The sequence below is a fragment of the Pseudophryne corroboree genome, chromosome 9, assembly GCF_028390025.1.
Source record: "Pseudophryne corroboree isolate aPseCor3 chromosome 9, aPseCor3.hap2, whole genome shotgun sequence".
Taxonomy (NCBI): domain Eukaryota; kingdom Metazoa; phylum Chordata; class Amphibia; order Anura; family Myobatrachidae; genus Pseudophryne; species Pseudophryne corroboree.
In genome coordinates, this window is record NC_086452.1 from 252,923,849 (window position 1) to 252,949,614 (window position 25,766).

At 42.5% G+C, this 25,766-nt stretch overlaps 1 protein-coding gene and 1 pseudogene across 1 annotated transcript in view; both read left to right on the forward strand.

Moving 5' to 3' along the window:
• COLGALT2 (collagen beta(1-O)galactosyltransferase 2) overlaps positions 1-25,766 on the forward strand; it is a 265,169-nt gene that overhangs the window by 212,113 nt on the left and 27,290 nt on the right. Inside the window, exons 8-10 of the mRNA XM_063940210.1 lie at positions 3,417-3,523; positions 6,921-7,053; positions 24,181-24,308. Of these exons, the coding sequence (XP_063796280.1) occupies positions 3,417-3,523; positions 6,921-7,053; positions 24,181-24,308 (368 nt within the window). The remainder of the gene's footprint in view (positions 1-3,416; positions 3,524-6,920; positions 7,054-24,180; positions 24,309-25,766) is intronic.
• On the forward strand, positions 22,890-23,008 carry LOC134963618 (5S ribosomal RNA; annotated as a pseudogene).

Below are 25,766 nucleotides of genomic sequence, written 5' to 3' on the forward strand. Positions count from 1 at the left end.
TGTTTAACTGGAAGCCCACCTCAAGGGAATGTCTGAAATGACATGCAGGGCTGACATGGGTGCAGACACAAGTTCTGTGTGAAAGGGGTCAACCTGGGAATAACTCAAGACCAAAGTACAGTGTGACAGGTGTATAGGAGCTAAAACCCGAGTCCAACCCCTGTTCAAAATCCTGGGAAAAAGTATATTAATATAATCTTTGTATTATTCATACTATCTTTGTATTATTCCAGTCATTTGTACAGTCAAAACTCACCACTAAATCATGTGTGTGTGTGTGTGTGTGTGTGTGTGTGTGTGTGTGTGTGTGTGTGTGTGTGTGTGTGTAAATCTGGCTATGCTACTAGCCAGTTCCTCTCCAGTAATTGACCTCACCGCACCTCACTGTGAAAGTGGTATCGGTTTCTTTCTGCCATGCTTGAAATGCTTTGACCCTTAGATTCACGATATACATTGTGAAAGAGTGCTCAGTGTTATTTCTTTTTTACAATAACTGTACTTTTTTTTTTTAGCTCAGATTAATTCAGTTGGGAAGTAAAAGGAAACTGTAAACCCAGAGCACTCTGTCATTGATACTCGGATAACAATAGAGACTGATTAGTGACTAGGCGGACCTCGCCCCACAATAGCATCCAAGTAGTACACAAGGATTAACACCCAAATTCCTTAAACCAGATTCGAACAACAAAATTATGAACTCCAATTAGCGCTAAGTAAGGCTACATGTGAGAAAGGGTATAACTCCTAGATAATGAAGGAGAACCCTGTTTGGATCCTTCATCAGAAACATGCTGTTCTGGTAACTTTCCAGTGTAGTTAAAGGAAGTCCTAATAAGCCTCCTCCCCCTTCTTGTGCAGCTTCCTCCCGCACTTTTTACGGGAAGACGCCGGGGCGAAAGTGACGTCAGCATGCTTCTGACGAAGGACCCAAACGGTCTGAAATACGTTAAGCTGCTGTTGGAACCGCCAGTGTGGAACCAGGACTATTTTGAAGGCACCTTTCCTGTCTAGCACGTGGATCTATCCAGATTTGGTCCATTGCTTTACACCATCATTCAGGACTGCCTGTTTCCCTATTAGTTCCATGGATACCAACTGTGTGGTAGATATGCTATGTGAATGTTTTTATCTTGTGAGTGTACTATATTAAAAAAATTGTTATCCTCTTTTGAAAAACGATTTGCACTATCATTTGTTTCTTTCATCTCTGGGGGTTTGTGGAAACATTTGCCTCCTAGTACTTCATCTGGTTTAAGCAGCTACTTACCCTCTGTGAAACCAGTATCTACAGTGACAACTCTCCTTTAAGTGAGATATATGCCTGTCTAGCGTTTGTTAAATGTGAGTGTGATTCCTTTCCAACTCTATTAAGAATATTGTAGCAGTATTGCACCATGTATAGTCTTTTTCCTTTTTGGGTACCATCTGGAGGACTACACAGATGAAATTATTCCTGTTATAGAAGGAGTGAAAAAATTGGTGAATTCTTCAGGAATTAAAGACAGCCTTATTATCTGAGGGAAGTTCTCCTTCATTATCTAGGGATTATACAATTGATACTTGGACATACGCACTTGGATGCACGCATCACAGCACAGTGTACACTGCAGCTAGCCACGATGCATATGCCCGTGCGTACGTATTGCTGCAACTATGAGCGTGGCTACATCTGTAACTTTGAGATTCCACTTTCTCTGTATGTGTGCCAAATGTGGAGTGACACTGGACATTGTTACTGGTTTACTGGCAGAGGAGTCGGGAGGAGGGGGGAAGGATCAAGGTCTGGGTTAATTAGAGCTATGGAACTGGTGACTATAACTTTTCAGTGATAGGATAGTAGGTGCTCTGACAGTATAAAATAGCACTGGAAAAACTTATGTGCACAAGTGTTATTATCCTGCATTTACATTTGTTATATCTGTTTAGCTTTTGTTAGAAAATTGGGCCTATTTGGCATATAAAAAAGTCCAGTGGCACTTGTGCTTGCTACCTAACACATACATTAAACATGCATTTGCTGATGCAGAGTTGAACACAAGTACTTTTGAGTAAATACATGTTTTTGCTCTGCACATTCTCCAGTACCAAGCATACATAATTATGGGTCATGCAAAGTCAAGCGCATCCTCACTTGAGACTAAAAGGGCATAATTGGGCATTTTTAACATAGGTAAAGCTCAGAGAGGACGTGTTGATGGAATTACGGCAATGCAAAGTTATAGAAACATAGAATTTGACGCCAGATAAGAACCGCTTGGTCCATCTAGTCTGCCCCTTTTTTTTATTCTTTAGCCAATCTCAAACCCCTTTGAACCTTAATTATTTGTAAGGATATTCATATGGCTATCCCAAGCATGTTTAAGTTGCTCTACTGACTTAGCCTCTACCACCTCTGACGGGAGGCTATTCCACTTGTCCACTACCCTTTCTGTGATGTCATTTTTCCTTACATTTCCCCTGAACCTTCCTCCCTCAGTGTATGTCCTCAAGTTCTAATACTTTGAAGAATGTCTCCCTTATGAACTTTGTTAAAACCCTTGGTATATTTGAAAGTTTCTATCATGTACCCCCTTTCCCTTCTCTGCTCCAAACTATACATGTTAAGATCTTAGTCTTTCCGGGTAAGTTTTGTGATGTAGGCCATGCACCATTTTAGTATCCCTTCTTTGTACACTCTCTAATGTTTTTATATCCTTCTGGAGATATGGTCCCCAGAACTGGACACAGTATTCCAGATGAAGCTGTACCAATGACCTATACAATGGCATTATTACTTCCTTTTTTCTGCTGCTGAGTCCTCTCCCTATGCAACCAAGCATCTGACTTGCTTTTCTCATTGCTTTGTTGCATTGCTTTCTGCCTTTAAGTCACTTGAAATAATGACTCCTAAAGCCCTTTCCTCCTCAGTATTTTGCATTATAGTACCCTTGATAATATTTATCCTTTGGGTTTTTGAGAACCAAGTGCATGAGTTTGCATTTTTTAGCATTAAACTGTAGTTGCCACATTCTTGACCATTTCTCAAGTCTACCTAGATCATCAGTCATTTGTTTTACCCCTCCTGGTTTGTCTACTCTGTTACATATCTTTTTGTCATCTGCAAAAAGGCATACTTTCCCTTCAATACCATTTGCAATGTCACCAACAAAAATACTAAAAAGCACTGGTCCAAGTACAGATCCCTGGGATACTCCACTGGTAACATTTCCCTCCATAGAATGCACTCCATTTACTGCAACTGTCTGTTTCCTATCCTGCAACCAGGTTCTTATCCATTTAACTGTTTTATAATCCAATCCCACACTTTTGAGTTTATTTAGCAGTCTGTATGTACATGTAATTATACTTGTACCATTAAGTAAGCAAAATACTTAACTTTTAATTGGATTCATGTTTAAATGTTTTTCCCCCCATAGATTTTCATGATTAATCTAAAACGTCGCCAGGATCGCCGCGTCCGGATGCTCCGTAGTCTCTATGAGCAGTTTATCCAGGTGAAGATATTTGATGCTGTCGATGGCAAGTAAGTCTTTCACATGCCAGTGTGCATTTACATTTTAGTATTCTTCTTGTTGAAAGCCTCTTGTTTCATTTCTTATATTCCATTGCTTACAAAACAGACAGGATTGGAACAAGAAATAAGTACATTATTATACCACAAATTCTTTATTCTCACTCATCTTACAGGTCACTAAACTGCAAATACTGTACATGGTGATTCAGTGATAATAAAGAAAAGAATCATATTGTAACATTTCTAAGTATATAGGTCAAAATTCCCATATCCATATTTGTAATTGATTTGTAACACAGTTGAATTAAGACCACTGGAGTCCTAGATAAATATGACCATTTTATGGCACTGCAAGCACTGTTCTTCCTGACTGAGCCTCCTCACTACACCCGTCTGCCTCTTTGCTTTGCATTGCTTATGAAACAAGATTAAATAATCAAATTCTGTACTATTTTGATGATTCCTCATTTGCAGTTATGGCAAGAATGAAATTACAACATAAATACAAAACAATGGAGCTTATTTACATTTAATAATCATTTAACAGCAATAAGAAATGTCATACAACAACAGCCACAACTGTATTCAGCTAACAGAAGCCCCATATTGACTAAATAGAGCAGGGGCGTATCTACCCCTTGGCCAGGATGGCACTCGCCAGGGCCTCCGCGGAGGTGCCACAGCTAGGAGGTAGAATGACATAATAGTTCTGTCTGAGCAGACAGGACACTGACCAGCCTCTGCTACCACCATACTTCTATTATACCCCTTTCACATCGCAATGCCGGGTCCCACCCGGGAATTTTTAAACAGGTCCTTCCCAGGTGGGACCCGGCATTGGACCTTTCACACTGCACTCCTGGCCCAGCAATATGCCGTGTCGGGTTGATATCGCGGGTGGGGGCGGAGCTGGCATCGGGGGTGGGATTGGAGGCAGCGCTGAGAGATGACATCATCTCCGTGCCACATCTCCCTATGCAGTGAACGGGTCCCGGGTCGCATCGACTCAACAACCCATTCACACTGCATCTGACCCAATATTTAACTCGGAATAACACTGCTTTTTTCCCGGGTTGAATTATCAGGTCAGGCGACCCGGGAATTCGACCATGGCCCCTTTCACACCACACACCAACCCGCGTCGACCTGGCAATATACCGGGACGATACTGGGTTATTTTTGTGGTGTGAAAGGGGTATTAGATAGCTAACCTTCTGCCCACCCTGTCTGTGACACATGTCTGTGGGCGGGCAGAAGGTTAGCTAGCCAGTAGAAATCTATTGGTTGGAGGGAGGTGATCATGATCTGATGCTGGTCGGTGTCCTGTCTGCTCTGGTGCTGCTCCTGGCCGGTTCCCGTTGGCTTCACACTGACCGTGAGTTTCGGCCAGCAATGAAGAGCAGCATTTGGGAGGGAGGGGAGGGGGGGGGGGGGGACAGTTGCTGTAGCTCCCCTGTTTCATTTCTGGTCTGAGCTGCAGCACTACCACAGCAATCGTCACTAGACTACAATACTCTAGTTGGGTACTCATGTCTCTTACTGTGCCAGGGCATCTTGAACCCTAGATACACCCCTGAAGTAGAGTGACCCGGGGAGACAGTCTGGCATGACTATCATCCAAAGAGGAGATCTGTTTATACTGCAACACTCCTGTTAGCCTATCATCCTACTAATTTCATTTTTATCGCCTCATATTATTTTATTAAAACTAAATATAACTGTATATTCATATACCAGATATAAATATCCATTTACACAGTACAACAGGAAAATAACACATGAAAGTTATTGGGGGTCATTCTGACCCATTCGCTCGCTGCGTTTTAACGCAGCATAGCAAACGGGTCCCTGCTGCGCATGCACCAGCGCCGTAATGCGCCTGCGCATGGCGGACGGCCAAAGGTCGTAGCAGGACAGCGATCGCCTCTGCGTGATTGACGGCAGAGGCGATCGATGGGCGGGAGGGGGCAAAACGGCGGTGTTTGGGTGCCATTTCGTAGGCGCTGCCTGACCAACGTGGCCGGACCGAATGGAGGGCGGGCCGCAGCGGCTGCGTGACTTTATACGCAGCCGCTGCGGGCCGAGGTGCAAGGAGTAGCTCCCGGCCAGCTCGCTAAAGCTGCGCTGGCCGGGAACTAATCCTGAAGTGCAAAGGCATCGCAGCTGTGCGATGCCTTTGCACTTCTGCGGGGGGACCGGCACTGACATGCGGGGCGGGCTAGCCCTGTGCAGGGCGTCCCCCCGCATGTCAGGGAACATGATCGTAGCTGTGCTAAATTTATCACAGCTACGATCAACTCGGAATGACCACCATTGTGTGGGCACATGTGAAATGCACCAGATAGAAACTACTTTGTCATAATCTTCTCATGCCTGGTGTCATTTGTTTCCCGTGTACTCCACATCCAAGGATCCCTCATTTTGGCCATCTGTTATTAATACCTCTCCCTAATAATGTAGTTCTTTAACTTTGGTAACCCAAATTAAACAACACACTACCCCAAAGTGAAATGAATCCTGCTCTTTTAAAACCCAAATCCCAAACTGAAATACTGTATTCCTCCAGCCATCCAAGCGTATGGATCACAAAACACCCAGGGTCCAGCATTACAAACAGAATCCTATCATGTACTTGCACATTCTATAAAGTTACAAATTGTGTTGTGCTTCACTTACTATATATCAGCCACGTTTCCCTTAAAGTCAGATATGCTATCCAGTACTTAGATGCTGCTAGGATTTATGTGTCAGTAGTAATGGCTTATCATAGATTAATGTGATTACCAAAGGATATCTGGGACACACAAATCAAATGCAAATAAACAATGGAAAAGTTCAATAGAAATATAGAGAATGAGAATAAAATAAGTTCTGTAGTAGTAGTATCGAGCCCATGATACCATGCAATTATGATAGGGAAACACCATCACTGCCAAGTGCTGACAACCACTGAAATACCCAGAGAAATAATGGATAGAAATAAAACTGAACATATGTAAATTTCAGAGCTGAGACAGCAAATCATTAGGAACACTGAGGGCTCAGGGCAGGCAGGCATCACGCCATCACATTATTAATTATTGCCATCCAGTCTTTTTTCCCCCTGATTTTTCAACGCACTCCTTGAATCCAAGTTAGGACTGTTGTGAAGAGAAGGTAATACACAGCGGGAGGTGACAAGAGACAAGTTGGGGGCCTTTGGGCAACATACTGTACCAGCCTGAAAAGCTTCTCAGAAACACCTGTCTGCTTCCACAGTATAGCAGTGCTTTTATTATCACAACTGCAAATAAAAGATGAAAGCAATAGCATTTTTCACCTAACATTTGTCTAGTATTTCTATAAGGTGATTTTCACAAATAACAAAGTAGGGTTTTCATTACTAAACATTTCTATTACTTTCCAGGGCACTTAATACAAGTCAGCTGAAGACTTTGAATATAGATATGGTACCAGGATACCATGACCCATACTCTGGGAGAACACTGACAAGAGGGGAAATTGGATGCTTCCTCAGCCATTATTATGTGTGGAAAGAGGTAAGGTAATACAATGCTAATTATAAATGATCACTGACAATAATACAGACATCATTTAAAACTATCTAAGTAAATCCACTTAACACCCCATTCTATTGCAGGTCATTTGATTGGATTACTTATTTAAAGTAAGCACAAAAAAACAGTCTGGCTCTGGACATAATAAGGAAAAATTCTTAGGCAGGACCATAACTAGGGTGGTGTGCACGGTGTTCTGCACATAGCACATGTGCCCTGTGGATGGAGAACCAGCTGCATCCACCAGCGATGCGTCCGGGCGCACTGCTACATATGGTTGGCCGGGTGAGTGACGGGCAGGGAAAGGTCCAGACACCTCCTCCAGTACATGTTCCCATCACATACACACAGCAGCAGCAGCCCGGTAACTGAGAGACACAGCTCAGGCCCAGGACACACATTATCAGTAGCAGCGGGAGATGGGGCAGCAAAGTGCTCAGTGTGAGGAGGACCCAGCAACACTAACCTGCCACTGCTCTCTGCATACACTGCACAGGGCCATTGCACAGTCGCTTCCATGGAGTGAGAGTCGCTGGCTCCTTTAGGCCACTCGCTCATTATGTTCGCGAAGGGGAAAGGCTCAGTGGTGCTGTCAGATGAGCAGGCCCAAGAGAAATAAGCAGGGCCTGGGCTGGGACTATTGGAGAGAAGTTATCACTGTGTTCTGCTCTCTTCTGGCTGTCTCTTTGTGGTGTCACCTGTGATGTTAGTGTATTAGAATGCTTAATATTTGTAGATACTCCCTTACTAATCTGTGTAAGCCTGAATCTTCAGTGATGGTCCCTGGGACCAGGGGGATGCTGGGAAGTGGGTGGTCCAGTGTGCAGTGTGTCTGGAGTTGGTGAGGGAATAGGGTGTAGTATGGCTGACCGGCGGTCTCCTGACCGCCGGTCAGCTTACCGACGCCGGGATCCCGGCAGCATACCGACGCCGGGATCCCGGCGGGGAGGGGCAAGTGCAGCAAGCCCCTTGCGGGCTCGCTGCGCTCGCCACGCTGCGGGCTCGGTGGCGACCTGCGGTCGCCACGGGTTCTATTCCCACTCTATGGGTGTCGTGGACACCCACGAGTGGAAATAGCCCCTGTTGGTCGGCATGCCGACCATCGGGAAAGAGCCGTCGGGCTCGTGAAGGAGGTCATGTGACTGTCGGTCAGCTGACCGGCGGTCACATGAATACCACCCGAGGGAATAAACAGCACAGCAGTGAACTCACATGTCTCTGTGTCCTGATGACTGGATTTACAAACGTATGAACAAAACATGGTGTCAGAAGAAGTTTAACTTGGACTGCTAGTGCTCTCAGAGTGTGAAAGAATCTTGCAGAAGTCTGTGGCTGTGATACTCTGTGTCTGCAAAGCCTGCCGTGTGCTCCTCTCTTCAAACAGTGAGTAACCATGGATAAACTGGCTCCTCCAACCGGCATGCTGATGTCTGGTAACTTGTCTGAAAACTGGAAAAGATTTAAGCAAAGGTTTAATATATATCTTGCTGCACGTGGAGCAGATTCAGAGGCTGACAAAACGAAGGCATCCATTTTCCTCCATGTGATAGGAGAGGATGTGCTGGACATTTATAAGTTTTCAGTTTGATGAGGGGCAGAATATGGTGCTATCTTCTATAATGCAAAAGTTTGAAGATTACTTTGTGCCAAGGAAAAATGTGACATATGAAAGATATAAGTTTTTCACATGTGATCAGAAGTCTGTAGATGGATTTGATCAGTATGTTACAGAGCTGCAATCACTCAGTAAAACCTGTGAGTTTGGTGATTTAAAGGATTCACTGATTAGAGATCATATTGTCTGTGGAATACCTGATAATGGACTCAGAGAGAGATTGCTGAGAGAGCAAGACCTAACACTAGAAAAGGCAGTGACTGTGTAGATCTGCAGAAATAACTAGATTTCAAGCCAAAAAGTCACACAAGGAAGCTGATGTGCATGTAGTGCAGAAAACAGAGCCATGCAAACCTCCATTCTCAAGAATGAAGCAGTCTAAGCCACAGTCTAATAAGGAAATGTGTAGTAGATGTGGAAATGCTCACAATCCTAAAATGTGCCCTGCTTATGGTAAAACCTGCATGAAATGTGGTAGACTTAATCACTTTGTCAAATGCTGTAAAATTAAAAGTAAAACAACCAAAGTGCATGCTGTTAAACAAACAAATGAATTCTTTGTGGATTGCATTGAACTTTGCAGTGCAGATAAGAAAGAATGGATTGTCCCTTTAACTGTGAACGAGATTGTCATTCCCTTTAAGCTTGATACTGGTGCACAGGTGAATTTAATATAATTTCAAGACTATAAGACTTTTAGAGTAAAACCTAAAATTCACCCAGCCAAAGTGAAAGTTACAGGGTACACTGGGGAGGAAATTCCTGTGAAAGGTACATGCTTAGTGACACTGAAATATAAGGGACAACAGTTTAAAACATCTCTACTGATTGTGGATAAAAATGTGCAACCGATTCTAGGATTAAGTTCCTGTGAGAAACTAAGCTTGCTAAAGAAAGTTTTTATGGCGACATCACAAGTAGAAGATGACTGCAAATCGATGTGTACAGAATACAGAGACTTGTTTGAAGGTCTAGGTTAGAAATAGAAAAAATACCTTGGCGCACCAGGGGTTAAAGAAAAGAGTACCAGAAGGGAATGGTCAGACTAATTTGAATTAGAATTTATTTATGCATTAAGACACATTTGACATATTTATAAAATCATATAAAACCATATAAAAGTTAGCACAATTTATCTTTGCATAACCTATTAAGTGCAACAATAAAATGATTAAGGCAATTAAATATCTTTCGCCAATAATTGTATCAATGTGCCGATACTTATAGCTATAATTTCGTATTCGTCCCAAAAAGTATAGGGCACAGAAAAAATAAAAGGTCCCGAAATCTGTTTATCCCACACGGGTGACACTATATGTCTTTTATGAAAGCAGTCTTTAAATGATAGGGACTTCCCTATATAGACATACAGCCGTGTGTGACCTTGTCCCAGCAGCTCAATTGAATAGCTGATGGACTTTTTGGGATGGTCACTAAACTTTAATATCTAGGTGGCTCCCAGCCCTCCTTTTTCCTACACACCTCGAGTGTGTGAGTTAGTGCTCGTTAGATGACAGTACCTGTGGATGAGCAATGTCCAGAGTCCTCCGTGCCTTCCTCTCCCGGGTCCGTATCTCGTGGACCTCCGGTGAAGCCGGGCAGCCGATTCCCAGAGCTACGATACGGCTTGTACCGTCTGGCCCGCAAGCGTGGAACGCAGGCCAGTCGCTTCTGGTTTCGCGGCTTCCGACTTCCGGGATAGCGAGTCGTCAACGGGTCAGTTGAAGTTAGAATTGAACTCCTACTCCTTCGTTCAGCATGCAATGATCCAACGCGTTTCTCCCATACAGGGCTTCGTCAGGGATAAGTAGCATGCTGCAAAGGGTGCCTTATATACCTGGTGTTTTCCAATAATTGGTCTCACCTGTAGTGGTCCCATTGTGTGTGCATTAACGCCTTCCTTATAGGAGTAATTTTGTCATTCCATTAAATGATTTACAATTTCATTAAAAAGGTGGACAAATTAAAATTTCAATTATGTAAGAAATATATGAATTCATGATCGAATCAAAAATCCATTAACCATTATTTTAAAAATCAGTCTGACCAGAGGAAAATCAATGAAAGGAAAAGAATAAAGAAAAGAAAGAAGAGAAGGGGAGGAGGAAATAAATGAGAGACAGAGGGTGAATCACCCCTTATTTATTATCCATAGGGGAGATCCGTAATTATTTGTGTGAAAAATGGCTTAAAAGAATCGTTTGTGCAGTGTATCATTCCAGGAAGCTTGCTAAGTCAAAATCGATATTTAAACCTTTAGGAGTGATGGTATCCATTTGGTAGATCCATTTTGCTTCCTACTTTGAAATTTGGGCCATTTTGTCCCCACCTCTCCAGTTACTTTTGATCTTCTTTATACCGATGAACTTTAAACATGTGGGATCACTGTTATGATACTGTGCAAAATGTATTGGAATGCTGTGGGTTTCTACTTTGTTTCTGATATTTCTAATATGCTCTGAAATACGATTCTTTAGGGGCCTGATGGTTCTCCCTATATACTGTAGTCCACATGGACACTCTAAAAGGTACACTACTCCTTTTGTGTCACACGTTATTTCTTCTTCTATTTTGAATTCTTTCCTATTGGATTTGGAAAAAAAAGTTTTGAATATTTTTGGTACTGGTGTGGTTAATATTTTTACAATTCTGACATCTTAAACAGTGGAAAAACCCCTTTGTTCTCCTTCCCTTATCTAACCAGGTGGGGTTTTCAATTTCCTTTATCCCTGCTTCCATTTGGAGGGCACTTTTTACTAATGATGACTTGATACTCCTCGCTTTCTTGTATATCACCTTAGGTTTTCTTGGAAGGATTTCACATAATTTTTCATCCTTCAGTAGAATGGGCCAGTATTTGTTTAGAACTCCCTCCATTTTCTTCGACTGTGAACTATATTGGGTAATGAATAATATTTCATTCTTCATTTTTTCCATACTGTCCTTCTTCGACTCTTTTGGGATCATAAGGCTGTCTCGTTCCAGATTCAGAACTTCTTCGTAATCATTTCTGAGGCTTCTTTCATCGTATCCCTTTTCAACAAATCTGGTCTTCATTTCCTGTGCTTGCTTCTTGTAATCTTTCATTTTAGAACAGTTTCTTTTTATCCGCTTGAACTGTCCCTTTGGGATATTCCGAAGCCAATTTGGGTGATGGGCACTTGTTCTTTCAATATAGGTGTTGCAGTCTACCTCTTTGATATGTGTCCGTGTTTCCAGTGTGTTTTCCTCCACATAAATCTCCAAATCCAGAAAAACGATTTTCTCCTTACTATGATTCACGGTGAAGTAGAGATTGAGGTCATTCTGATTCATGTGTTCAATAAAGATATCCAGCTCCTCTTCACTCCCGGACCATACAAATAGGTCTATGAACCTTTTCCATAGTTTTATCTTCTCCAGCAATGGATTTGAATTCCATATCTTCTGGTTCTCCCACTCCGCTACGAACAAGTTCGCATACCCCGGTGCGAATTTGGTACCCATCGCGGTTCCCCGTACTTGCCTATAATACTCTCCTTCAAACCAGAAGTAGTTGTGATTTAGGATAAACTTAATTGCTGCTATGAGAAAGTTTATTTGGCGATGGTGTATGTCACTGTCTTCACATAGGATCTTCTCCACATACTCACATCCTACTGTGTGTCCAATTACGCTGTAGAGGGAGGTGATATCACAAGTCACCAAAATGTACCCCTCTTTCCATTCAAAATCTTTCATGATGCGTAAAACATCCATTGAATCTCTTAAGTAGCTCTTTTGTTTAGCTACTATTGGTTGGAGGAATCCATCGATGTATTCTGACAGATTACAAGTTAGGGAATTTATTCCTGCCACTATCGGCCTGCCCGGTGGATTTGTTCTGTTCTTATGGACTTTAGGCAGGATGTAGAACACCGGCAATAATGGGTGTTCTATGTTTATATAGTTGAACTCTTTCTTGTTCAGGATTCCTATAAGGAGTGCTTCCTCTAGTAGCTCCTCCATTTCCAATTGATATTCTTTTACGGGGTCTTTGGTTAGTCGTTCATAGGTTGTGGTATCTTGTAATATTCTGTTTGCTTCGTTCACATATTGTGACCTGTCCATTACCACAAGCGCTCCTCCTTTGTCGGCCGGCTTGATGCAGATCTCTTTATTGGCTTCTAATTCTTTCAGCGCTTCGGATTCCTGCTTGGTCAAATTGTAATGTGTATTTTTGGTACTCATCTCCTCTATTTCCTTTTCTACCATTCGTTGAAATGTTTCCACGAAGGGACCCTTTTGATGGCTTGGATAGAACTTAGATTTACTCCTCAAGCTCGTGTGTTGGTATATTGACTCGGTTTTCTCCTTATCCTTCGTTGTTTTTATTCCCAAGTAGTGTTTTTTCAAAGTCAGTTTACGTATGAACTTATGGAGGCTTATGTAAGTCTCAAATTTATTGAGATTCTTTCTTGGGGCATATTTAAGCCCTTTACTTAAAACTTTTTCTTGTTCCTTTGTTAATACCACCTTACTGATGTTATATATTCCTTCCGTTTTTACTTCCTTATTTTTGGTCTTGCTCCTAGTGAGAATTCCTCCTCTTCTTCCTCGTTTTGTCTTAGTTTTCTTTTTTGCGTAGGATTCGTTCTCCAGTCTGTCTTCTTGATGAAGGCATCCTGCATTGCGAGTCCTAAAAAATGGTCCATATGTTCATCTGCACTTCCATATCCATCCTGTTCCTCTCTCCTTTATGAATCATCAATTTCTTTTTCTTTTTCTTTTTCCTTTCCTTTGGTGTACCTTTCTATATTTGCGAGGAGTTCCTTCCTTGTAGCTGCGCTTTCTTTTTTTGCATCGTGCACTCCTTTTCTATAGCCCTCTAGTGCCCTGGTCAGATGTTGGCGATAGTTCATTCTTTCTTCCTGCCCATTCCTCTGATATTGATAGCCTGATCTTGTTCTATTTCTTCTATATTCACCCCTACTTTCCCATTCGTTACGGTGTTGACGCCCTCTCGTTCCTGAGTGCTGTCTTCTCCACTTCTCCTCGTGGTTAATTCCATTCATATACCGACTCCTCTCAAATCTTCTGGGGGCGTTTCTTGAATGAGAGTTTATCCTCTCTCGTCCTTCATCTTGGACTCTTTGATTCCAACGTCCTCTTTGTGCTGTACCTCTATCCTCCATATATGCCCTTCCCTGATTCCAAATCTTTGGCATTTGCGGGTTCTTCTTCGGTAATTTTTCCGTGGACCTGTAGCCTTCTCTACGATCCTGAACATCTCTTCTATATTTCTTCTGTTTTATTTGTATGACCTCATTCTCTATGGTATTTAGGTGCTTCTGTGTTAATTCCTCCAAGTTCTTATACTCCTCCAAATGTTGAATTGGTAGTAGTTTATCCTGTACCTCTTTAATCTCCTTTTCAATCTCCCTTATGGTCCTCTGTCTGTCTTTTATGATCAACTCCATTAATTTATAGGAGCAGTTGTCCAGTGTTTGGTTCCATTGTGTTTCAAATGAATCGTCATCCGAAACAAATGATGCCTCCTTTTTTATCCGTAGTCCTCTTGGGATTAATTTTGCTTCCAAATATTTGGTTAAAGTGGTGGCGTCCCACCATTGCTTTATCTCAGATATGAGTAATTTCTCATACCTGAAAAAAAGGGAGCACACATTATTCATTTGGGTAATCGGTTCCAATGATTTTAGTGATTGCTCTTCTTCACTGAAGATATCCTTTAATTTGCCCATTCTTTCTTGTCTTAGAATGAGCATTTTACCGTAGTGTGCTGTTTTCTCGGGGTGCAGCTGATAGATTTTAGGGTGTAGTGGTAGATCTATAAAAACAGACACTATCTGCCCAAGTCCCCTTAGTGTAAATGGATATTAATTTCGAAAAAAGAATAGAGAAAAGAGTGGGACTTTTTTTGAAGGTCTAGGTTGTTTGCCTGGAGAGCATAAAATAAATATAGACACACAAGTTTCTTCAGTGATACACCCCTGTAGAAAAGTGCCATTTGCGCCTAGAGAGAAACTGAAACAAGAGTTAAATCGCATGGAAGCCTTGGGTGTGATACAGAAAGTTGATGAGCCTACTGAATGGGTAAGCTCCTTAGTAATTGTTGAAAAGAAAAATGGACAACTCAGAATATGTCGACCCCAGAGATTTAAACAAAGCTATTAAACGAGAACATTTCAAACTACCAACCAGAGATGAAATCATGTCGCAATTTGCGGGAGCAAAATGGTTCAGTAAATTGGACGCATCTTCAGCATTCTGGCAAATGAAGCTAGATGAGGCCAGCTCAAAGCTTTGTACATTTAATACACCAGAAGGTCGATACAGATTTCTTCGACTACCATATGGAATATTGTCTGCTCCAGAAGTATATCACAAAAAGATACACATGATTTTTGAACATATTCCAGGTGTTGAAACAATGATGGATGACATTATTGTCTGGGGATCTACAAAGGAAGAACATAATTCTAGATTGAGACAAGTAATGGAACTTGTCAAGAAAGTGAATCTAAAGCTAAACAAGGACAAATGTGAATTTGGCGTGAATACACTTACCTTTATGGGCGACGTGGTCTCGGATCAAGGTGTAAAACCAGACCCAAGGAAAATAGCAACCATAGTGAACATGGAACGTCCTAACAACAAAGACGACGTCAGAAGATTCCTAGGAATGATTACTTACTTAGGAAAGTTTATTTCTCAACTCTCTGAACGAACAGCCTCTCTTAGATGGTTGTTGGACAAGGATAACGAGTGGATGTGGTCACATGAACAAGAAGAAAGTTGGCAAAACTTGAAACAGATCATTATAGAGCAACCAGTGCTAAAATTCTTTGATCCTGCGAAAAGAATAAGAATTTCAGCAGATGCTTCACAATTTGGCCTAGGCTCAGTGCTGTTACAAGAACATGAGGATACATGGCAACCAGTAATCTATGCATCAAGAGCACTGACAAGTGCTGAAACATGGTATGCTCAGATCAGGGCCGGATCTAGGGGGGGGGGGGGCGAAGGGGGCGACCGCCCCCCTAACAGTCATAGCCATGCCCACTTTTTAGCAGAAGAGAGCTCTCCTGGAAGAGCCTGAGGCAGAATGATGTGCTGCAGCCTATACCACAGCAGCACAGAGGAGCCAGGAGAGCAAGGGTTACAGAGCATTTGCCCCTCACTTGCTGGTGGGTGGGTACTAGGGTTAATAAATACAATTACCCCATAGCACAGTCACATGTACATAGAACAATCACAAAGCTCTATCTCAGTCTCACTCAAAAAGTTCAGTCAGAATTGAGAGAGGAGGAGTTAGGATTGCAGATGGGAGGAGTTGGGACTGTAGAGGGAGGAGTCAAGATTAAACAGTAAACCGCCCCCCCTAAATAAAAATCTAGATCCGTCCCTGGCTCAGATAGAAAAAGAACTTCTAGCGATCACATATGCATGTGAGCAATTTCATCAGTTTGTGTATGGTCAAACATTCACAATGGAAACTGACCACAAGCCATTGATAGCTATCATGACTAAATCATTACATGACTGTCCCATGAGAATTCAACGAATGCTTATCAGACTACAGAAATATGATGTACACTTGCTGTACTGTCCCGGCAAATACATGTACATTGCTGATACACTTTCTCGTGCTGTGGACAAAAGTGAAGGTTCCAAAAGTCTGATGGATGAAGAGATAGAAGCCTATGTTAATTTGATCGTAGCTTCTCTACCAGTGTCTCTTGCAAGACAAGAACAGATTAGGAAAGAAACTGAGACAGATGACACAATGAAAGTGTTGAAAGATATCATTCTGAAAGGTTGGCCAGCAGAAAAACATGCGTGCCCGCTGTCTATCCATGATTATTGGATGTACCGCAGTGACCTTACAGTTGTCGATGGTATTATTTACAAAGGCAATAGGTTTGTCATACCTGCACGACTAAGAAAAACTATGCTGTGCAAGATACATGAAGGCCACTTAGGAGAAGAAAAATGTAAGCGGAGAGCGCGTGAAGTTATGTATTGGCCAAGAATGAACCAAGACATAGCACAGACTACAGCTACATGTGAATTATGTCTTACGTATAGACCGAAACAACAAGTCGAGCCACTGAGTCCTCACGCAGTGCCAGAGAGACCGTATCAGAAAGTTGGCGCAGATTTGTTTGATTGTAATGGGAAAACGTACATTGTCGTGACTGATTATTACTCTAACTACCCTGAGGTGAAGACACTACATACAACTACTAGTAAAGCCGTAATCAATTGCATGAAGTCAATCTTTGCAAGGCATGGTGTTCCTGTGGAAGTGTTCACTGACAATGGTCCTCAGTTTTCCAGTGCTGAATTTAGACAATTTGCTGATGAGTGGGAATTTGTCCATACTACGTCAAGTCCCCACTATTCATGCTCAAATGGGTTGGTGGAAAGTTCAGTAAAAACTGTAAAGAGTCTCATGAAAAAAGCTCAAGAAGGTTAAGAAGATTTCTACAAAAGTCTTTTAATCTACCGCAGTACACCTTTACAGAATGGACTTTCTCCTGCACAAATGCTGATGGGAAGGAGGATTAGAGCAAATCTCCCGATACATGATGAACTGCTTAATACACATAACTCAGCATTGGTCAGACTGAGTAAGGAACGTCAACAGGCGAAACAGAAACTGTTCCATGACAGGCGAGCAAAAAGCTTATCTGATCTAAAATCGGGTGACCAAGTCCGTCTCAGAGATCACGAGAAAGGTATTTGGGTGCAGAAAGGTATTGTGCAAGCACAAGTAACACCAAGATCTTATACTATACGTACAGAGCGTGGAACGGAAGTAAGAAGAAATTGGGTGGATTTAAGATCTCAACCTAACCATAATGAAGACAACATGACTGAAGAATACCCTTCATCTGACATGTATGATGATCCTGATAATGGTAAACAAACCACGATTCTAGAAAGGTCCAACATGGTCGATGAAACACAGACTGTGTATGAAAGACCCAAAAGGGAAATACGCAGACCTGAGAGACTCATTGAAACGTGTTCGATGATGTTCTTAATATGACGTTGTTAATTCTAATTGTAAAGCTCAACGGAATATGCTGCGCTATATAAGAAACTGTTAATAAATAAATAAATAAATAAAATAATTGTTGCATTGAAGCGTACAGGGCTTATCTTTAAAGAAAAGAGGATGTGATGTTAGTGTATTAGAATGCTTAATATTTGTAGATACTCCCTTACTAATCTGTGTAAGCCTGAATCTTCAGTGATGGTCCCTGGGACCAGGGGGATGCTGGGAAGTGGGTGGTCCAGTGTGCAGTGTGCCTGGAGTTGGTGAGGGAATAAACAGCACAACAGTGAACTCACATGTCTCTGTGTCCTGATGACTGGATTTACAAATGTATGAACAAAACATCACCCTATTTCCCCTACACTGATCTCTTGTGTCTCCCTATCCCATTCTACTGATCTATGGTGGCTCCCTATTCTACCCCACCCACACCGCCATTTATCTCTGGTGTCACCCTCTCCCCTCTACTGATCTCTGGTGACTTTCTTTCTCCACCCCATCTTCTTATTGATCTGGTGTCGCTCTATTCCCCACCCCTTCTTACTGATCTTTGGTGGCTCCCTATTGCCTCCCCCCGACCCCTTTTTACTGATCTCTGGTGTCTCCCCCCCCCTCCTTTCTCACTAATTTCTGGTATCTCCCTATCACCCCCCCACCCCCACCCCCGTCCTTCTCACCGATCTCTGGCATCTCCCTAGCCCCACCCTTTGTCACTGATCTCTGGTGTCTCTCTCTACCCCCTACTCATTGATCTCTGGTGTCTCCCAATCCCCTCACTGGGTGTGATACATGTTGCTGGAGGCCGGGATGTCACATGACCAACCCTGCCATCACGAATATTAGAATGTCGACTGTTTTGGGGGCTAACTACCCTAACACTAATCCTCCTTTGGTGGCAGCTAGCACTAAATCTAGGGAATGGCGGCTATGACAACATTTTGGGGGTTGGCAGCTATGGCTAAACACCCACCTAGTGCCTAACACTAACCCCCCAATAATGCCTAACCCTAACCCACCCTCCCCATGGTGTTAACCCTAAAACCCACTTACCGGCAGGAAGTCGGCTGCCAGTGTCCCGGCGACGGTCTTGCGATCGGTGACGGGATTCCAGTGTTGATCACCTGACTGCTGGGATCCCGTTTGTCGCAATGGAAAATGTATACCCCGTCTCCCTATTGCCCTCCACCCTCCCTTCTCACTGATCTATGGTGTATCCCTATTTCCCCCTCCGTTCCCACTGATCTCTGGTGCTTCCCTGTTGTCTATTTAAAATGGGGGGGCGGGGGGACTGATGCACTCTCGGGCACCAAAATTTCTAGTTACAGCACTACTCTAAGGTGCTGCATTATTTTATTGGATTTTACTTATCGAGTGTCTGCATTTAGTGTGGCTCCTTTGGTTACATAACAGCTTATTGTCTGCAACTATGTAACAGTACTTGTTAGATCAATATATTATTGCAGGTTACAGTTTGTAAACTTATAATAGAATTTTAACTTCTGGTACTAGCATTTCTCTATTGTTGCATTTTTTTATATTCATGTGTACATCTTTTTCTTTGAATACATTTTATATACCGTATGTTAGTGATGAGCGGGTTCGGTTCCTCGGAATCCGAACCTGCCCGAACTTCACCTTTTTTTTACACGGGTCCGAGCGACTCGGATCCTCCCGCCTTGCTCGGTTAACCCGAGCGCACCCGAACGTCATCATCCCGCCGAGTCGCGAGACTCGGATTCTATATAAGGGAGCCGCGCGTCGCCGCCATTTTCACACGTGCATTGAGATTGATAGGGAGAGGACGTGGCTGGCGTCCTCTCCGTTATAGTAGAACACAGAGTGACTTAGTTAGTTATAATTGGGGGGACGGGGAGCAGCTGTTAGGGAGTACAGTGCAGGGTTTTGATTAGTTTAATCCTTTGTTTCTCTGCCTGAAAAAAAGTCTCCACCATATCTGTGCTCACTCAGTGTGCTGCATTGCTGCATGATATATCTGTGCTGAGTGCACTGCTCACACTGCCTAATTGTGGGGACTGTGGAGCAGTTATAGCAGGAGTACAGTGCACAGTTTTGCTGACAGTGACCACCAGTCCAGTATATGTTTGTCTGCCTGAAAAACACTGTGGTGTTTTTTTTTCTTTCTTCATGCTAGTTTGTTTCGCAGTCTGCTGACAGTGTCCACCAAGTCCGTTATACAGTATATTATATATATAAGCACTAAGCAGCAGTACGGTAGGCCACGGCTGTACCTACCTCTGTGTCGTCAGTGCACTCGTCGTCCATAAGTATAAGTAATACTATACTATCCATCCATCTACATTTATACCTGTGGTGTTTTTTTTTTTCTTTCTTCATACTAGTTTGTTTAGCAGTCTGCTGACCGTGTCCACCAGGTCCGTTATACAGTATATTATATATATAAGCACTAAGCAGCAGTACGATAGGCCACGGCTGTACCTACCTCTGTGTCGTCAGTGCACTCGTCGTCCATAAGTATAAGTAATACTATACTATCCATCCATCTACATTGTATACCTGTGGTGTTTTTTTTTTTCTTTCTTCATACTAGTTTGTTTAGCAGTCTGCTGACAGTGTCCACCAGGTCCGTTATACAGTATATTATATATATAAGCACTAAGCAGCAGTACGGTAGGCCACGGCTGTACAGTACCTACCTCTGTGTCGTCAGTGCACTCGTCGTCCATAAGTATAAGTAATACTATACTATCCATCCATCTACATTGTATACCTGTGGTGTTTTTTTTTTTCTTTCTTCATACTAGTTTGTTTAGCAGTCTGCTGACAGTGTCCACCAGGTCCGTTATACAGTATATTATATATATAAGCACTAAGCAGCAGTACGGTAGGCCACTGCTGTACCTACCTCTGTGTCGTCACTCGTCGTCCATAAGTATAAGTAATAATAGTATACTATCCATCCATCTACATTGTATACCTGTGGTGGCTTTTAGTTGTGCGCAAAATATGGAGAACAAAAATGTGGAGGTTAAAAAAATAGGGAAAGATCAAGATCCACTTCCACCTCGTGCTGAAGCTGATCCTAGATTTAAAACCTACGTTGGATCTCTCTTTCCGGCAGACACAAGTCTGCAGGGGTTCAAAGAACTGCTGGTGAGAAAATTGTCAAGTCAAGCGGAACGCGACCTGTCAACATCTCCTCCTTCACATTCTCCCGCAACTGGGGGTGCGAGGAAAAGGCTACGAATTCCGAGCCCACCCGCTGGCGGTGATGCAGGGCAGTCTGGAGCGACTGCTGATGCTGACATCTGGTCCGGACTGAAGGACCTGCCAACGATTACTGACATGTCGTCTACTGTCACTGCATATGATTCTCTCACCATTGAAAGAATGGTGGAGGATTATATGAGTGACCGCATCCAAGAAGGCACGTCAGACAGTCAGTACGTATACTGGCAGGGAAAAGAGGCAATTTGGAGGCCCTTGCACAAACTGGCTTTATTCTACCTAAGTTGCCCTCCCTCCAGTGTGTACTCCGAAAGAGTGTTTAGTGCCGCCGCTCACCTTGTCAGCAATCGGCGTACGAGGTTACTTCCAGAAAATGTGGAGAAGATGATGTTCATTAAAATGAATTATAATCAATTCCTCCATGGAGACATTCACCAGCAGCAATTGCCTCCAGAAAGTACACGGGGATCTGAGATGGTGGATTCCAGTGGGGACGAATTAATAATCTGTGAGGAGGGGGATGTACACAGTGAAAGGGGTGATGAATCGGACGATGATGATGAGGTGGACATCTTGCCTCTGTAGAGCCAGTTTGTGCAAGGAGAGATTGCTTCATTTTTGGTGGGGGCCCAAACCAACCAGTCATTTCAGTCACAGTCGTGTGGCAGACCCTGTCGCTGAAATGATGGGTTGGTTAAAGTGTGCATGTCCTGTTTATACAACATAAGGGTGGGTGGGAGGGCCCAAGGACAATTCCATCTTGCACCTCTTTTTTCTTTCATTTTTCTTTGCGTCATGTGCTGTTTGGGGAGTATTTTTTGGAAGGGCCATCCTGCGTGACACTGCAGTGCCACTCCTAGATGGGCCAGGTGTTTGTGTCGGCCACTAGGGTCGCTTAGCTTACTCACACAGCTACCTCATTGCGCCTCTTTTTTTTCTTCTTTGCGTCATGTGCTGTTTGGGGAGTATTTTTTGGAAGGGCCATCCTGTGTGACACTGCAGTGCCACTCCTAGATGGGCCAGGTGTTTGTGTCGGCCACTAGGGTCGCTTAGCTTACTCACACAGCTACCTCATTGCGCCTCTTTTTTTCTTTGCGTCATGTGCTGTTTGGGGAGTATTTTTTGAAGGGCCATCCTGCGTGACACTGCAGTGCCACTCCTAGATGGGCCAGGTGTTTGTGTCGGCCACTTGGGTCGCTTAGCTTAGCCATCCAGCGACCTCGGTGCAAATTTTAGGACTAAAAATAATATTGTGAGGTGTGAGGTGTTCAGAATAGACTGAAAATGAGTGGAAATTATGGTTATTGAGGTTAATAATACTATGGGATCAAAATGACCCCCAAATTCAATGATTTAAGCTGTTTTTTAGGGTTTTTTGAAAAAAACACCCGAATCCAAAACACACCCGAATCCGACAAAAAAAATTCGGTGAGGTTTTGCCAAAACGCGTTCGAACCCAAAACACGGCCGCGGAACCGAACCCAAAACCAAAACACAAAACCCGAAAAATTGCCGGTGCACATCCCTACCGTATGTACACTTAAGCTGATTTTTTTTTATGTGAGTGTGATAACCGCTTAATGTTTTCTTATCATGTACAGTAGTAGGACTTTGTAGCCAATTCTGTTAAAATGCAGCTAAAACTTCACGTGAGTTTTATGTCATAATTATTGTTCCTGTTCTTGCTCTCATTCTACATACTAAGGGCTGGACTCAGGGATAGACACATATGCCCTCGTAGCTGCAATCCTGTATGCAGTGGTTGTGCATAAATATAAGAATGTCGCAGCCGCCGGCTTTTGGCAGCTCACGGAAGGTAGCTGAGATCCGCTGCTTGTGTACGAAAACGCAACCATCAGATGCACATTGGACAATAGTTGTCCTTCTGTGTAACTCCATGATTGCGCAGCATCGTCGTTGGAAGTAAGACTTCTGACCTCACAATTTATGTGATATTACTGCCATATCTCTCTGGCTACGCCCAATCTTGCCTGATCTTGGAAGCTAAGCAGTGAGGAGCCTGATTAGTACCTAGATGGGAGACTACCAGGGAATCTTAGGTGCAGTAATAGATATCTTTATCCCTATGTGAAAAGCAGAAGTGTTGGAGCAACCTTTGACCCTACTGATTTCATACCTTTTTTCCTTTTCTAATTGTCTGATCTCAGACTTGTTAATCGTATCAATCACCTGGTAATATTGTTATATTCTTATCTATGTATGCAAAACCTAAGTGTTGGAGCAATTATTGACTCTATTGCACATTTGACCTCAGACTTGCACACATTTTGCAATTTTCTCCTTACATTGATCAGTAATCTAGAATCAGCAAATTACCTCTTACTAGGATACCAGGATATATTCATCACAATTGGCATTGGTCAACGGACCTATATTTTTAGTCTATAAAGAAATTGTTGTTATAATAAATGCCATTGTGATTTATATTTGAAATCTTTTTTCTTCTTTATGTGGAAACTAATCTTTGATATTTTCATCCTAGGTGTCACTGTTACCTCATTTATATCACTTGAGAATATTTATTTTTATTTGTAATCTTTAATTTTCATATTTCTTCAGAGTCTACCTTTAGATTCCTATGATAATAGTAGAGAGAGGTCTAGATTCCCTCTTTTCCTCCTCTTTTAGAACCTTATACATGTTTGTATGTGTGTGTCTGTCAATGTACTACATTCTTATCTTATTCTAATTAAAAGTTAAGTTTTATTTAAGCGTGCCCCAACACAGAGTCTCTCTTTCCCTCTCCAAACATTACCATTTTAGCTGTATACAGGATGGCATTGCCAAGCTACGATATGCCCCCTAAAATGTTCAAAACACTCTTGCATTTGCCCACCCCCATTACCGCCCCCAAACACTCCCTGAGTGTCAGTCACGTTGCAAATAAATCCTCTCTGCAACCGGCGCAGCGGCACATGCGCGGTGCGGATTATACACATACACAGTAATACAATTAATAGTAATGACAATTGTCAGAATGAATAAGGTTAAAGCATTACAGCAAATGCAGATGTTATGATGGCACCACGAGAAAGATGTGGCATTCACTGTAGCAAGGAATAGCCGTGCATAGACGTTCTGAGAGCTGCTAGGGGTCAGGCTTAGTGAAAACTGAGCTACAGTATTTAGGGCTTGTCTGATTCTGAGATGGATGTAATGTCAGCGTTATATGGAGTGCAACCATTTCTTTATACTAACTCTTATCCTAACCATATCATTTCAGGTGATTGAGAGGGGCCTTCAGAGAGCTCTGGTTATAGAGGATGACGTCCGATTTGAGTACCAGTTTAGGAACAAACTATTAAAGCTGATGAATGACATTGAAATGACTGAGTTAGACTGGGACTTAATGTAAGTATTTTCATTGAACAGTACATTGAAAGTGGCCTGCATCACATAACTACATCCCTGTATTACTGAACTTAGTTTCCTATATATAGTGCTGTTTCTAGATAATAATAAAAATAACAGGAGATCCCACTAAAATGGTTAGTAGTCACTTAAACTTCTTACAGTATAAGCGTAATAACAAATTAAACACAATTAGTATATAAACTATTATTGAAATTAAAACTCTTGCTCATCAATTTATTAATATACTGTAGAAAAATATTCTTGTATTGCAAGGTGATCTTCTTGTAATCCAAAGGGAGAATGTTCCTCAAATTAACAGAAAAAAATCTTCTATTCATAAGCAATAGAAAATTAACTTATTTTAATCCACTGAAAAAACAAATAAACTAAATGTGGCAAAACTACTCCACATGGGTGGTCATTCCGAGTTGTTCGCTCGCTGACGATTTTCGCAGTGCTGCGATTAAGTAAAAAAAACGTCAAAAATGCGCATGCGCATGGTACACAGCACGCATGCGCTAAGTACTTTCACACAAAACTTTGTAGATTTACACAAGCTCGAGCGACATTTATTCATCGCTCGAGTGATCGTAGTGTGATTGACAGGAAGTGGGTGTTTCTGGGCGGAAACTGACCGTTTTCAGGGTGTGTGCTAAAAAACGCAGGCGTGCCAGGTAAAAATGCACGAGTGGCTGGAGAAACAGGGGAGTGGCTGGCCGAAAGCAGGGCGTGTTTGTGACATCAAACCAGGAACTAAACGGACTGAGCTGATCGCAATCTAGGAGTAGGTCTGGAGCTACTCAGAAACTGCAGCAAATTATTTAGTAGCCGTTCTGCTAATCTTTTGTTCGCTATTCTGCTAAGCTAAGATACACTCCCAGAGGGCGGCGGCCTAGCGTGTGCAATGCTGCTAAAAGCAGCTAGCGAGCGAACAACTCGGAATGAGGGCCATTGTGTAGGAGTGGGATGATACAATTTTGTGCATTTACTTCTATCACTGTCATTAGGAGTATACACATTTGTGTAGAATGCAGCATATGTGTATGTTCAGAGGGCAAAACTAATCAATCTGTAATTGAGGCCCTAAGTTTTATTCAACGGCTGAAAGACAAATACGTGTTCAGTTCGGTGAGTGTTGTATCTGTTATAATAAGTTGTACTTGAGTGTTGTGTGCTTCTTGAATTATGTTATACATTAAGAACACATGATATATTTTATTTGCTGTTCCATTCCTTTATGGAATGCAGCGATACAGCAGGCAGTTGGCAATCTCTAGGACAATTTTCAAGCATACTGAGAAATGCAGTTTAAAGATGACCACTGTTGGCCTGTGTTTGCATACAGTACTTGTTCTGACCACATTAACAGGTCCAGTTAAAGTCGTCCTACACCTTGGTCTGTGTGTGGGACTGCGGGACCTTTTTTGGACATCCTTGTATAAGACCCACATATGA